This window comes from Polypterus senegalus, chromosome 16, assembly GCF_016835505.1.
Source record: "Polypterus senegalus isolate Bchr_013 chromosome 16, ASM1683550v1, whole genome shotgun sequence".
Classification (NCBI taxonomy): domain Eukaryota; kingdom Metazoa; phylum Chordata; class Cladistia; order Polypteriformes; family Polypteridae; genus Polypterus; species Polypterus senegalus.
Window position 1 is genome coordinate 89,435,934 of NC_053169.1, and position 16,601 is coordinate 89,452,534.

Here is a 16,601-nt window from a genome sequence, read left to right on the forward strand (position 1 = left end):
ACAAAGTTAAAGAACATTATTAAATCATGTCTGATCAATTATTTCAGTATATATATATATATATATATATATATATATATATATATATATATATATATATATATATATATATATATATACACACACACACACGACAAATGTGAGGACAACCATGTACAGGAAAATAACTGTGGTGGGAAAAAAAAAACTGCATCTTTTTTTTTACTTATTTGTACAGGAACACACTGTCTAGCACACTGTCTAGCGAGGCAACAAAATCCACTAAACCCTTAAAAATGCCAGGGTTGTCTGACGAGTCAGTCTCATCGTGCCCACGCAAGGCCAACTCAAAAGCCCCACAAAATTTAACACAATCAATTATCTTGGATAAAATATACCGATTTTATCTACCTCCTCGTTGTGTTTTCTTATCGCAATCCTGTGACCGTCGTCTAACTGAGTAGCGATGTTTACTCTTCCCAAAATGGCTAGTTTGACGGAATTATCCATGTGTGTCCTGGTGTTCTCATGTTTTCTTACTTTCTCGGACAGGTGCTTCATATCTCTCACTCCCGTAACTGTCCAAGCAGGATCTGTCCCAGTTGCTTTAAACAACAAGCACGGGAAACAAAATAAGGCATTAGCAGAAACGCATCCACATAGCCAGGCCTTTTTGGTGTACCAACTGGAAGAGTAGCTTCGCGTGTACTTCTTCCCTTTTTCGCTTATCTGCTGTCTGATTAAGAGGTTAGGCTGATCTGGACCCAGCTCCTTTACCTTCAGTTTTTCTGCCAAAGTTCTCTTCTCAAACGGATATTGGAGTAGAGATTGAACAGAGTTGGGTTCGTGTCCGGAATTAACAACACCTGAGTCCACCATTGTCACGTAATGTTAATTGAAAATTGCGCCACTACAGACCATCCTTGATTTTAGCTGCTTGGGGCGACAGAAAAATCGCCCATTTCAGTTAAGATTTGAGGACGCTGATTGGCTAAATTTTATGTCACATCTTGAATATATTTATATCTTGAATCAGCATTTGACTAAATTCTACAAAGACCCGCCTCCTTTGGGCGATATCTCGATCGCCCCTCAGCTGAAATTGAGAGCGTGCTGACAGGCAGAGAAGTTATATGGTGATGGTGAAAACATTTATTTTTACAGAAGATTTTCTAATATATCACATCATATAATTATACATTTAAATAATTTATATAATTATTATTTTGTGTGTGTGGTTCAGGGAGGGCGGCGCCCTAGCGCCCTCTATTGGCCAGCCGCCACTGATTAGGAAAGAACAGATAAAGAAGATTTTGCCCTTGCTGCTTAGTAAACAAAAGGCATTTTAGCTTAAGAGCCAAATGTGTCGATTTTACATGTAAATATGTTAGCCTTGTATTTTCTTGATAAACATGAGCATTTTACTAGAATGGTGGCATGTAATTATTACAATAATTTTTCTTTTTCTTTTATGTTATTTGTATTATGGATAAATATTTTTGTATTTTTTTTTATTAATTAAAAAATTCATTTTTTATAGAGATTTTATTTATTTTGGTATTTTTATGGACAAAATAATCCAACAGAATATAATTTTTGTTAATAAAAAAATAAAAGGTAACATCTGTGGTCTGCAGTTTAATTTTAAAAATGCCACATTAGTATACAACATAATATTTCTACATTGCTGGTTATGCATGAGCTTAATGTAAAAATAAAGAAGAATAACAAGAAAACAAATATGTATTGGTATCAGAATTGGCCAGTTCTAGTTCTAGCATCATGGACTATGAACTCTGTGCTTCCTTCCTGCCCTCAGATCTGCTTCTAGTAGTTTATTTATATGCATTACATCTGTTACACTTGTTACTACTGTTTTTTTATTATTAGTCATTTTATTTGTTTGTTTGTTGATCACAATCTGTTTCAAATTATTACTATTGTAGCAAAGGCGCTATATAGGTGCCTGACCCGACACAGACTCACACTGGAGGCACGTATAAAAATAAATAAACTTTTATTTTTCTTCACCTGTGGGGCACATCTTCACCGTGTCCCCCAGCCACAGCACAGTCCCAAGTACACCAACCCAAAACCAAAGAAATATCCTCCACTCCTCCCAGGCAGCTTCGTCCTCCTCCTCCTGACTCTGGCGCCTTGATTAGTGGCTGCAGGCTTCTTTTATAGCCCACCCGGAAGTGCTCCAGGTGGTAATTGGCCTAATTAGGCTGCACTTCCAGGTGTGGCTGCTTTCCAGCCCACACAGACTGGTTAAGCCATGCAGGTGGCCAACAGGGATGAGCTCCAGTGTAACATAATTGTGGCCCCGATGCAACTCAGGGGGCTACCACCAAGTGTTCTGGGGGATGTAATGTGCATCCCATGGCTGCTCCCCCGGGTCCAGTGCCAAAGGGGAGTCCTGGCTGGGCCTGGGTCCCGGCCATCCGCCACACTATCTATTCACTTGTATATTGTTTGTTTATTTATGATATAGTTCTTTACAGATCTTGCATTCGTCCTGTCTTCATATATGTGGTGCCCAGCTGCCCTGGGGAATGTTCATGCCGTTGTATACTGCAATGCTATATATGGATGGTATAACAAAAACGCCACCTTGCCTTGCTTTGACTGTTCTGGAGGGATTTGAGCATAGGATTAATAAAGAATGACCTCATCATGTACTACCTGATTTTTTTCTTAACCAAGTGCACATTCTAAATTTATCCTTGTGACATTTTCTCTCCAGTAACTGAAAAATACTGCTTAAAATCAATATCTAAAATAAAAATTCAAACATTATTATATATGTGCTGTTAAATTAGTGGATTTCAAGATATCTGAGGATGTTTTCATTTAAATAAAGTCTTTATAGCTGTTTTTCCAGTCTAAAGACATACAAGTTGTTGTTTTTTTTAATTACCAATGTCTAAAATGACCCTAATGTGCGTGGTGTGTAAGTGTGTTCACCTGCAGTGGACTGGTGCCTTGTTTAGTGGATTGTTCCTACCTTGTGCCTTCTGCTTGCTGGGATAGGCTTTAGCCCCACATGACCCTGCTCCAGGCTTAGAAAATGGTATGGTAGGTTTGTCAGAGAATCACTCTGTAAGGTTTGTAACATTTGTCATTGTAAGATCTAGATTTGCCTCATTAGTTCTTTAAAAAAAATTAAAATACTACTAAATAATAAATAAAACAGTAGTATTTAACAAATCAAATTTAAAATATCACAAAGTCCCAGTGCTTTAATTGTCTAAGTCTGTTCCTCCTGTTTTACAATTGACCAAACTTTAAGGCTTCCATCTTGTCTGTTTTACATTAAAATGTGTTCTGAACTAAATTGATTAAACAGCATTTGTTGTTCTGTTTTCAGAGTATCCTACATGTGTGATCAGGCTTAGTTATTGCTTAGCTTGTGTACAAATCCAGAATTAGAAAATTAACTGGAGTGACGTGACTTTTAATCTTACCATTCAAATATATGACAAATTTGTCACATTTTGAGAGTTATACTCATGAATTTTAGAATCATACACATTCTTCACTGTTGTCTGGTTTGGATCAGCAATGGTCCACACCAAAAATAAATTACAGCGTATTGTGAAGTCTGCTGAGAAAATAATTTGGCTGTGCTCACCCATTTGCTGCAGACCTGTATGTGTCTAGTGTCACTAACCATGTCAAAAGAATCCCCACTGACTCATCTCATCAAAGCCATCACCTGTTCCAGAAACTCTCCTCTGGTAAATGCTTTAGGTCAAATAAAACTAAAACTAGTGAACATCTAAACATTATCTTTCCCAGAGCTGTTGCAAATCAGTAATTTAGCCTGTCTTCCTTACTTATTAATGTGTTCTTTCGTATACTCTATAAATGTGTGTATGTACAGTATATAGAGCACGCACACTTTAAACACAGGCTTTCACTTGCATATTTGCACATCTCTCCTTTTATAACTGCACTATTCTGCAACTGTTTATTATAAATGTTGTTTTACTAATTTTATTTATGTTATTTGTATATGATGTAATAAGCGGCTTCAAAGCTACCAGGTTAAATTCCTATATATTAACTTCTGCTGAATAAAAGTGATTCTGATTCTGACACAAATTTAATGTTTGCAAAATCCTATTCAGCAATGAGCTGTTTTGCCTGTCCTGCTTAACTGCTTGTCTCATGCTTATCATGTGTTTCTGTGAACACAGTACAAGTTGTATTAGCAGGGAGATGTACTATGTGCTTTGAATCATTGAAACACTAAATTAAGTTTATTTTGGTTTTAACAGATGGAGCAACGAATTTTATCGCTGGTGTAGACAAGCCTAATAGTCACTTCATTTGAAAGTTGCCTTGATTTATGCTTGCTACAACTGTTGTTATCACTGCCAGTGTGCAGTTTGCTCCCAAAGTCCTGTATGCATAATTGTGAATGCATGCAAAGTTTCTCTGTGACACTGAGCTGTATACATTGGTTATAAAATGTGTTCATGCGGAGTTGTATCATCATTGCAGTGAGACATTATTGTTGTGAACATTGCCCCGGACACAGACAGGCAGACACACTCATGTCACCCAGCACACGTTTATTTTTTATTATTTTCACAGTTCAGTACTCACAAGCCCCCCAATACCCCTCAGTCCAGACCAACACTATGTCTTCTCTCTCTTTTCTTCTTCAGGCCGCCTCCTGCCTCCTCCAGAGACCTTGTCCACTCTTCCACCCAACTCTTGTCCCCCTCTGAAGGGAGGCGGCCCCTTTAAATAAGCACCCGGATGTGCTCCAGGTGTGTTCCTGTTCCTCTCCCCCAGCACTTCCTGGTGTGGCGGAAGTGCTGAAGTCCAGGGTCTTCTAGGTATTGGGGTCCCCCTGGCGGTAACCCCGGGTCCCTACTGGGTTGAGCTTCCCAGCTCTTTACCCGCGGCCCCCAGGGCGATCACCCCCTCGAGGTCTGGAGGAGGCACAAGCCCTTCTCCGGTCTTCTCGGGCGTCCCGGCTGGGTACCACCTCCATCCGGGTACCACATTGTATAGAGTTTTAACTCACATTTTTGCACATATTTCTGTGTCTTTCGGAATATTTTGTTTACATGTAATAACACAAGTGTTGTACCGACTTTCACGCAATTCTGCTGTTACTGTAAAGAAGCTAGCACCATCATTTTGGAATTCACTTGGTACTGAAGGATTGGTTTTTGTAACATCCCTGCATGTTTGTACTTTATGTCATTTTTTTATATTATTTTTCTCTTGTAATACATTCTGTAAGGCATGAAGTTATTATGACTGGTGCATTACTCCTTAAAAGACACATATAGTGATCAGTCAAGCAAAATGACACCTTTTATTGGCTAACTAAAAAGTATGCAATCTTTCGAGGCAACTCAGGCCCCCGCTTCAGGGCCCTAATTACATCAAACATGGTACAACACCCAAATATTAAAAGACAGGAAAAATAACTGGTGCAATATTAGTTAAAAGACGCATGAAAACTACTGCCATCAGTTGAATGTGACATGTTAAAACACAGCTACAAGTATAAAAAGATGTGACCATAGAGAAAACATAGCTGGTTACACTGCCTGTATATACCTGTCATACATATAAGAAAGTGAAAATTGCCTGTAACAGTCAAACACGTTAAGAACAGTTATCAATAAATTCTTCTTCTTCCCAGTTATACATTTAGCTCCTTGAGGCCAACAGAAATATAACTTTCTGAACGTCTGTTTTTTGCATAATTTGAGGCATCTTGAGTCCTTTACTTGGTTAAATGTTGCATTGTAACAGTCTTAAAGTATATCCTCATCATTATTTATTTGGCAGAAACCTTTATTTAAGAAAATGTATAAAAACAACTTTAAAATGAGTTTGAGCATTTTTTCAGGATAATAGAGAACAAAATTTTCAAGTAAATCACAATAAGTATATGCTGTAGTTAGTTCAATGGCTAGATGAATGCTAGCAGTCTTTAAAAAACAAGCTAGAAAATGTGTGAATGGTGTAACATTCAGGTGTTTTCGATGGCTGTACAAGCACCATGGCCTTCAATTGACCGAGTTCAGCAGGTAGGTTCTAGAACTTTCTCAGTTCATTTCAGGGTTGTGGGGGCCAAAGGCTGTCTCACCAGGATTGGGCAAAAGGCTAAATAAAATACAGGCAAGCAGGCCTGGACAGGACTCTAGTCCGTCCTAAACACCTCTCTCTCTCTCACTCATTCACACACAGTGATAGTTTGCAATTACCAATTAACATAACCTACATTAAAAAAAAAAAATCTTTTTTAACGAATTCCTTCTTTGCTTGAGCATGCCTGGCAGTAGTCATTTTCATGAAATGGGACTTGCAAAGTTATTCAGTGAAATGTTAGAAAATAACAGAAGTGAAAGGCAAACTTTCTTACAGCCACTGACTATTATGGATATCGGGTGAATGTGTCACTGTAATGGTAAATTATAGGGTGACCAGATTTTCTAAGTCCCCAGCTGGGACCCTTGTGTAGCATGTATGCTCATGCATAACGCCCATTCTAAATAAGTTCCAATACTTCCTGTTTTTGTCTGCTTTTTGGTCATCCTTGCAGTGCTGTTAAAATTTAAGACAAGTTCTTAGTCGAATTGTTTTATGTGGAATGTCAGACTTGGCTTATGCAATTAGTATTGTGAAGGGGAGTTTGTGTAGAAAGAGGAGTCCTAATGACAATACAAATTAAGCATTCAAGATAAGAATAGCCATAGGCAGAATAGGTCCTGGATGTGATGTGCAAAAACATACCTGTAATGTATGGCAACGCTGCATAGCACATCTGGAGACATATGATGCCAAGTTCATTTAATGTAAACAAACAGCTGTTCTTTTACTTTAGAATGTCAGTTTTAGCCTTGAAAAAAATTATTTTACCCATAAATTCGAATTCCTGTATTTTTGAGTAGGAGCAATTGTTTTAGCAACCCCATTGCACATGCACACACACACAAGTAAACTCTAAACATACTATATCTGGATCAAGTATACAATATAGAGCTTTGTGATGTAATGTCATCTTTCTCATATTTACTCACTTCAAGCCAGTCTCCCTACTTGTTACATGCACACAACTACTTTTCTTTGTCCAGCACTACTATTACCTTTACTAGTGGAGCTTTGCATTTTTTCTGTCTGCTACATTTACGGTTCTTCTGTGTTGGCAGAACCCTTAGAGGAAATCACATTGCACAGGCCCATCTGATGCAGGATTGCCTGGCAGCAGTGAAGACGGCAATGGTAGTGACACAGAAACAGCAAGAACCTATCCATGAAATGCTGCACAGCCAGGCAAACTCTCCTCTCTGGGACGTAATGAGTGGCCTCCTCCAAAGTTTTTCAGAGGTGTTATGTGATGGTGAGTATATTTTAAATGTTAGCAGACACTTTGCTTCTCCACGTCAGAAACCCAGATATGTAATCATTATATGGGTTCCAAGTTTTCTTGTATCCCACACCTTCTAACTCTGCATGAATGCCTGGCCAAAGTCATTATTTGAAGAGTTAAAGAGTGTACCTCATTAATGGGATTTGCTTATTATTTGTGTTGCTTATAATACCATAAAGAGCCATTTTTATTTAAATGAAGCATTTCGAAAATTCTGCACAATATAGAAAATGATGTTAAAATAACTAAAATAGTAAATCTTAACTGTTTGAAATAAGAAGTTATTCAGATCCTTACTTGGGAAGCACTTGGCTTTTCTGTGTTTTGCTGACAAATAACAGACACTACTGGATACCAAAGTGAACAGGAAATTTTGAAATTGACCTGTAAATATTGCAAATATGGCTATCTTGGATACAAATGATAAGACAAACAATCAATTACAACTAGTAGTTTTAAATGCATATACAGTTGGGCTCATAAATGTTCTTGAAAAACCTTCTGGTGCCATATAGCATGGAAGTACACACCCCTATCGTCCCTGTGTTTACTTTTTGAAATGTGTTTTAAAAATCTTTACAATTTCACGTTCAACGACCAGATACAAATTGCCTCCTATACAAACTCTGTCTAATCTTAGCATTATTTTATTTAAGGAGTTTTTTTTTTTCTGTACTGTATGAAGTCATCATGCGCTTTCTAAACCTTTGCTGTTTAGTATATATAAGGTGATTCCTGGCTACCTATCAAATTTGAAATTCATTTATGCTGTGGTTAAACCAGAAAGGAGGGGACAGAGAATTTAACATTTTAAGCAGCACTGTGTTTATGTCCGTTTGTGACTTTCAGGCTTTCCTATGATAAGGAAGAGCTTGAGATTACAAGTGTGCATTGAACAAGATTAGCATACCCAGTGATTGACTTGACATCCTGTCCAGTACAACTGTTGACTAAAGTCATAAATTTTACTAAATTAAGAAGAGCATGATACATTTCAACATGAAAATAGATTAGTTAATGTCAGTGTCAAATTATTTATATGGCACATTTAAAACAACTTCAGTAATGCTGTTGCCAAAGTGCTTTACATTAAAACATACAATGAACATAACATAAATAGAAGAAAATACAATAAAACAAATTACAACGAGCAGTCAACTGAAACTAATGAATCGGAGGAGAGATCCATCGGTATCATTGAAGGTCACAGAAAGCTATAAAATAGAAATGCATTTTCAATCTAGTTTTAAACAGTTCAATTGAAAGTGACTTCTTAATGTAATAAGGTTTATAGTACTAAGGTGTTGTACCGTGTTAGCCATTATGAATGGCTTGCGTGAAGAAGGGGCCTGAGTTGCCTCGAAAGCTTGCATATTGTAATCTTTTTAGTTAGCTAATAAAAGGTGTCATTTTGCTTGATTTTGATTAATGTAATAAGGTAAAGAATTCCACAGAAGTGAAGAAGTGCGGCAGTTGCAAAAGCCCTGTCACTCTTAATTTTGCACTTAGTACAAGGGACCACAAGAGACAATTGACTGTTAGATCTAAGCTCTGTGGATGGCTGGTGTATAACACACAATTCAGAGAAATAGGTGGGAGCATACCCATGTATAATAATATAAAAATCATTAGGAAAATTTTAAAATAAATTCTAAAACTAACTGGCAGCCAGTGTAAAGAGGCTAAAATTGGAGATCCAGAGGCAAACTGTTTTGCCCCAACCAAAAAACGAGTAGCAGCATTCTGAACCAGCAGCAACCTACGTATCAAGGAGTTAATCTATAAGTAAAACCAGGCTCTCCGTTCTTAACCTTTTTCCTAATGGAAATGCAATTTTTCATAGTACTAATCAGTGCTACCCAACAGCACAATCAAGTTTTGCTATAAACCCATGGGGTTTCCTGTTGTGATTACAACTATTATCAGCATTGTTATGCAAAAGAACAAAAGGGGGGCATTGCTGAAGCAGCTGGTCTTTCTTTCAAGGTTTGTTATCAGGGTTGGATTGGGACATTAAAATTTACTTGAAATGTATGGATTCTGGCAGCTCACTGAAAATTGGCTATAAATGCCAACATGCCTGTGCGTATACATCTTTTAGATCTGATTGGTATGTGCCTCATGTTGTACATACTGATAAGATCAAAAGCTTGTATCATAAACATTACAAGAAAACAATACAAAAATTAAAAGCAAGTTACGCATGCAGCAGTGGGCATAATTGCTATATACAATTCTAGTAAAACGCTGTCACAGTGCAAATAACCTTAAAGTTTATAGGTCTGCATTATTAAGCACAGCAAGCCTGATGGCACAGTGCAACTACAAAACAAAACAAATCCAATTCATACTAAGACCGTACACAAGTATGACAAAAAAAAAATCTTACCTTTAAACTGATAAGTCACCATAGCAGACCACTTTTGTCTGTGCACCGGTTTATCACCCTCTCTATGTAGAGAGGATTCAATAACTCAAATGCCCCTTTAGACACCTGTCACATTTGCTGTGCAGCAAAATTAACTCCATAAAGGTAACATGCTCTGCTGTTTAATCCTCATAGGTATACACAGCTGACTACTTTCATACTGTAGCTAAAAGTGTCTCAGATCCAATTTTTGGTTTTTATCCATTGTTTTATTTGATTTGATTAATTGTTCAAGTTAATTTTGCAAGTGATCCAAATGCAATGTGACTGTGTACAAATCTGTCCTAAATGTCCCTTGCATAAAAATAAAAACTGAATACAGTCAAATTTTTAAAATGGAGGCGACCTAATAGACCACTACGAACATCAACACCATGGTGGTAGATGCTCTACTTATCAGGAAGAAAAAAAGAATTGAAGATTGTAGCTCCCCAACAACTTAATAATATCAACAAAGCATTTCAGCACTATAGGTCGATCACCACACATCCTCACAAACCCCATTGTACGTTGCTTCTCCTGGTCTCCTGTCCTAAGGAGAGCATGACAGAAGCATTCTGTTATTGCTTCATTTCTTTGATAAACAGTCAAACATAGAACATGCTAAACATGTAAAACAAAGCATACATTTGTGTACCATATTGTTTGTCCTGTTTTTTTTTGATGAAATAGTCTGGTGTATAACTACACTTGATGATATTTAGTGTTGATGTCGATAGGGAAAGAAGGCTCACAAATATGGTTGAGGTTTTGGTATGTAGAAAAATTGACCGCCTCATTCTTCATCCGTTACCTCGTTCTGAGTTACTTTCTAAATACTCACAGTGACAATCCGTACTTAGCACTGGCTAGGGCTTCCTCTTCAACATTCTGACTCCTGCTCCATCCCAATAGCAGTAACAGATGTATAAGCGGATGTATGTGTTGAAGACGTGAAAAAGTCACTTACTTTGGCTCTTCTAGGTACAGATTTTACAATCTCTTAATCTATTGTTTTTCTTGATCCTTTCCTTTATCTGTTTAATATTTCTCAGTCAGCCATCTGATCTTTTAAGTTGAAAGGAACATGATGATGCCATAGTCTTACGGGCTGGCATGGTTGTTATTTTTAATTATGATTTTAATAAATTCCAATTTGTTGTTAAATTGCTGTTTTCAATTCATTTTTTATATCATGCAATGCAGTTGTATGTGGTAACTGGCAGCTCACTAGAGAAAAATCCAATTTCTCATGATGTCCAGTCCACCCCTGCTTGTAATAGTAGACTCATCAAAACCCTATTAAATGGATGGTACCTGCTTAAATAAAATTTGCAATGGAGGATCATTCCTGCAAAATGAAGTAATTACTCTGTTGCTATAGTTTCTAACAACATAAAAGAAATAATTTAGTACTAGCAAAATACCCGCATTTCACAGCGGCAAAGTACTGCTTTTAAATTTTTATTAAGAAGAAAAGTAAACCTTTTAAACTGACGGAAAATATACCAATAATTATTGTATGCCACGTTGTCAGTTCAGCACTCCGGTTGTAATATGACCAAGCTGTGCCCTGAGCTAACTCTTGAGCGTGCAACGTATCGTTGGCCATGTGAAAAGCAATCTTGCCTCAAAGCAATGGCAACCTTTTGTAGGGTCTGTCCCTGAGACTTATTAATTGTCATCGCGAAGCAGAGCCTTACTGGAAATTGGAGGCATTTGAATTGAAATGGGAGATCAGAGGGTATAACGGGGATGCGAGGAACAAAAACTCTCTCCCCTGAGCAACTGCCAGTAAAAATAGTTGCCTCAATTAGGTTCTTTTGCAGACACGTGACCTGAAGTCTCGTGCCGTTACAAAGTTTCGGTAGCTGTAAGTTTTTCAGTAACATTATTTGTGTCCCAACCTTCAAAATGAGATTATGCTGAGGAGTGCCTGGAGGATTCAGAGTGTGGAGAAACTGTAGCAACAGTGTGTCTATTAACTTGTGGATTTTTCCGTGAGTATTTGTTGGCAGCTTCACGAAGTTGTTTCCGCAAGACCGCGTTAGCTGCGGAGCTCAGCTCAGAGCGAAATGAAGTGAATGAAATGAGGTGAATGGGAGGGGAGATGATGACGTGACTCCCCTACCCGCCTTAACTCTCTATCCCTACACAAACACAGTCTCTTGGATCTCAACTCTCCTTTATATAAATCAGTAAAGGAGAGAGGACTAAACACTAAGGAAAAAGAACGGCAAGACCGCGTCAACTGCAGAGCTCATTGGAGCTCAGCTCGGAGTGAAATGAAGTGAATGAAATGATGTGATTGGGAGGGGAGATGATGACGTGACTCCCCCACCCACTTTAAATCTCCATCCCTCCACAAACACAGTCTCTCGGCATGACAAACGCCAGCGGCAGCGTGTCTATGAACTTAATTTAAAGTTAAGTTTTACGTCTTGCTTTCGTATTCGTTTGCATAAGCACAGTCCTTCACCAGCAATTTTAACTCTGTTACAAAGTGATCAAAAGTCTCTTTTATACCTTGCGTCTTCTCATTAAACTTGTATCTCACGAATATAGTATTCGTCGTAGGCATGACAAATGCCAGCTGCAGCGTGTCTATGAACTTAATTTACATCACACACTGCATGCACGGGTTTTCCTTTCTCAGTCCTGCAAACTATAGTGAATTGGTTCAATTTACCACATTTTTTACACTGTCTTCCTTTAGCTGGACATTTGACTTTTTCCACCGTGTGCTTTGTTTCCGCAGTAGCTGCACTTATGAATATGCTTGTATGCGTCACTCGCTTCATATTCTTTTGCTGCCTTCTCAATTGTGTAATGTGTTTTTTGTTCAACGCTCTTCAGAGCTCTTGCTTGTTCTCTGCGTACTGCGTTCACAGTCCGTTCACGTGAGCCACTCGGAGTACATGCATCGAAGGTTCTCAGATGTGCTTGTGCTATGTCGTGCGATCTTGCAATGTCCACAGCTTTATTTATTGTTAGCTAAGACCCAGCACTTAAAAGTTTCTCTCGCATTTTATTGCATAAGCACAGTCCTTCACCTGCGAATATTTAGCGGCAGCGTGTCTATTGGATTGCTGCTGACGGATGGCCTTATATGGGCAGGCACTCAATTACGTGGGAGGCGTGACAATGAGGGACGCAACTCCGCCTCACACGGCGACCGAGCTGCTGGCTATGGCAGTATATATGTACGTAAGTAGGTTCCAGTTATGACCATTACACGTAGAATTTCGAAATGAAACCTGCCTAACTTTTGTAAGTAAGCTGTAAGGAATGAGCCTGCCAAATTTCAGCCTTCTACCTACATGGGAAGTTGGAGAATTAGTGATGAGTGAGTGAGGGCTTTGCCATTTATTAGTATAGATAAAATCCAACACAACTTTTCTAGACTGTAGAACCAATTAAATTCACCTTCACTTGGGCTGATTTCACTCAGCACTTAAATGTACATCATTGATTCATTAACTTTTTGAAGTTGCTTATTCCAGTGCAAGTGATAGAGCCTATTTTGACTCAATCAGAAACAGGGCAGAAACCAATTCTAACCAGGATACAAGTTATCAAAGAGTATAGTCATTCAAACATTAATGCTTATTCACATGGGGTGTGTTGATTTGCCAGTCAACCTTACCTTAACGTCTTTTAGATGTGCAAAAAAAGTGCATTCTTAGAGATGATCATGAAAATACTAAATGTGGAAAACCCATGCATGCATAGATTGGGCCAAGAGTCATACCGGTGTAGTTATGTGAAAATTTAAAATACAGTACAATTCCAATGAAAGAAAACAAGGTTAAAAAAACATGAATATCTTGGCCTCTTAAGTGGAAGCACATTAGCGTAAACAAGTCTGTAAATTCCAAGTGAAATTATAATGTTTTCCACTGTTTCCTGTAGACAGCTCTGCTGTCTGAAAATAGATGTTTTATGCATTTCCACTAAATTAGCAACCATTCTAAATGTTTCACCTAACACTTCCAACCACAGAGATCATGAAGTGATTAACAGGCAATTTTTAAATTATTATTTATGTGTTTTTACCCTTTATTGAAATTGCAGCTTACAGATTTTAATACCTTCATATGAATATATAGTTGCACATTTCTTGTCTATACTAGGTTTTTACTTATTGTACACATCTTGAATACAGTATTAAGTAAGACTTTTTTTACTGTATTCATTTTCTTACTTCCATTCATATTCTTGACATTATTATTCTAATACAGGTTGTTGCAGGGTGACAGCAAAGCCTTTTATAGCAACCTCATTTGAAAGATAAGGAACCAACCTAGAACAGGGCATTACACACCCCTCTTCAAAACTAATTAAGTTAATCAAGTAGGAAGCACAAAAACATGAACATGCAGGATTATTTAAAACACTGGCATTTGAATTTAAACCACCAGAACAAATTTTATTAGTTGAAATATATAAGCTTATTTTTCTGTTTATTTCAGAGTTTTACATATAATAAGAGGTCAGTGGTTTTTATGGATGTCCACCACGACTAAAAAATTAATTTATGTATTTGCTTCACCTGCTTTGTTTTGCTGTGTTTATTTTTTCACCAATGAGATAAAATACTTAATTTAAATATCTAACAAAGCACATGGATTTGAGGTAGACCTCCAGTACATTGCTTTATGAATGTCTTGATACATGCTCAATAATCCAGGTGAGGAAATTCTTGATAGTTGATTCTCTTCATCTGGACATAGTTTTTTTCTGATACGTTTAATCACTCATCCAAGTGACTTCCTCAGTCTCAGTTGACTATAAGTTTCTCCAACCTTATAAACAGTACCTTGGCCTAATGACCGAACTAGCACTAATGACTAACAATGGGCAGTGTGATCAATGATATGCAAATTGTCCATTGATCAATGGCCAGGAGTACCTTTCACAGAGAGTTGGGGAATGGCTGCAATCACCAAGATGGTGAAAGATGTACCATTAGGCCCCCTCCTCGGTTCAGAGATGGTCGTTCCTTTTTCACGTAAATGGCCTATTTGGCTCCTCGCTCAAACCAGTGTTCCTCCCTCTCCAGGATGTGCACATCTTCATCGCTGAAAGAGTGACCACTATCCTGTAGATGTAAATAGACTGCGGAGTCCTGGCCTGACAAGGTAGCTCTTCTGTGTTGTGCCATCTGCTTCACCAGTGGTTGTTTGGTTTCCCCGATGTATCATTCACGGCAGTCCTCTCGGAACTTAACTGCGTAAACTATATCACTGTGTCTGTGCCGGGGCACCTTATCCTTGGGGTGAACCAATTTTTGCCGTGTTGTGTTTTGGGGTTTGAAAGCCACCAAGACCAGGGGCCTCTTGTATAAATGTTGCGTAAGAACGTTTCCACGTTCAAATCGCGATATATAAAACCTAAACTTGGCATAAAACCACGCACATTTCCACGATAGCTCATACCCTGGCATACGCAAGTTCTGCGCTCGGTTTTGCAGACTGGCGGCACCCAGCGTCAAAGCAGTGCTACTGTTTCTGTGTGGTTACACCTTATTTTCCTGACGCGGCTTTATAAATACACTGAAAGTAACTGCATATTGTTTATTAGTTTAATGCATTTGATTGTAATTAACCTGTAACAATATAATGGCCCATAGAATGGTCAAACTATTGTAAATACCATGGCTGCTTTAGCGTTGTTACTCTCACTGCACCGTCTTCCTCTTCTTTCAGCTTATCCCCTCAGCTTAGCTTAGGGGTTGCCACAGCGGATCATCTTTTTCCATATTACTCTCACTGTACCACTCGGAGTATTTATATCACTATATCCGAGTGGGGAATCACAGCTGTACAGCAGCTGATCAGAAAGAGAATTATCGGAATACAGCATCAAGCACACGCTGCCTCGGGCATGCTGTCTATTGAACTGCTCTCATATGGCAAACGCTTCAGAGTCTTTCCTGTACTGACCTCGCGGTTCAGGAACAGTTTCATCCCAAGAACTATAAATGCACACAATCAGTCCATCAAGTGCTCCTTGTAGAATGCTTTGTACTTACAAGTACAATTACCTCACTGTAAACTTGCGATACAGTTATAATATTGCACAACCTGAGCCACTTTATAAAGCGATGTCGATATCATTTTTAAGATGAAATGCAGCAAAATATGTTTATTATATTATACAGGTAAAACTTTTACTTCATTTAAATAATCTATATTGGTATTGTAATTAAACATGTGAGGACCCGGTGCCACAATCTGTTTACAGATTGTTCCTGCTTCGCGCTGTATTCTTGCTGGTGCTAGCGTGACACTGGAAAGATAGATGGATAGAATAATTAAACATTGTCAGGGATGCCTGGGGCGACGACCTGGCCGGGACGCCTTGAGGGACCGGAAGAGGGGGTGCGTCCACCTTGGATCACGTGGGGGCTGACACCCTGGTTGCTTTGGGGGCCACGGGTTGAGGGCTTGGAAGCCCAACCCTGTGGTCACCGCCATGGGGCGCCCTGAGGCCTTGGAGACCCTGGACCTCAGCACTTCCGCCACACCAGGAAGTGCTGAGGGGAAGAGAAGCAGGGACACCCGGAGTGCTTCCGGGAGTACAGCCAGCACTTCCGCCACACAACAACAACATTTATTTATATAGCACATGGGGGCGTGTCGGTGGAAGATTGCCAGGAAGCACCTGGAGCACATCCGGGTGTGGATAAAAGAGGCCGCCTCCCTTCATTCTGGGCTGGAGTCGGGAGAGGAAGGACGGACTGAGCTTGCTGGAGGAGACAAGGAGGCGGCCTGAAGAGAATAAGGTGTTGTGTGGCCAGGACTTTGG

General features: G+C 38.8%; 1 protein-coding gene across 1 annotated transcript in view; it reads left to right on the forward strand.

Moving 5' to 3' along the window:
- Nucleotides 1-16,601, forward strand: part of LOC120516336 (thyroid adenoma-associated protein homolog) — a 156,288-nt gene that overhangs the window by 27,326 nt on the left and 112,361 nt on the right. The window contains 1 exon segment of the mRNA XM_039737938.1: nucleotides 7,164-7,354. Within this exon segment, the coding sequence (XP_039593872.1) occupies nucleotides 7,164-7,354 (191 nt within the window).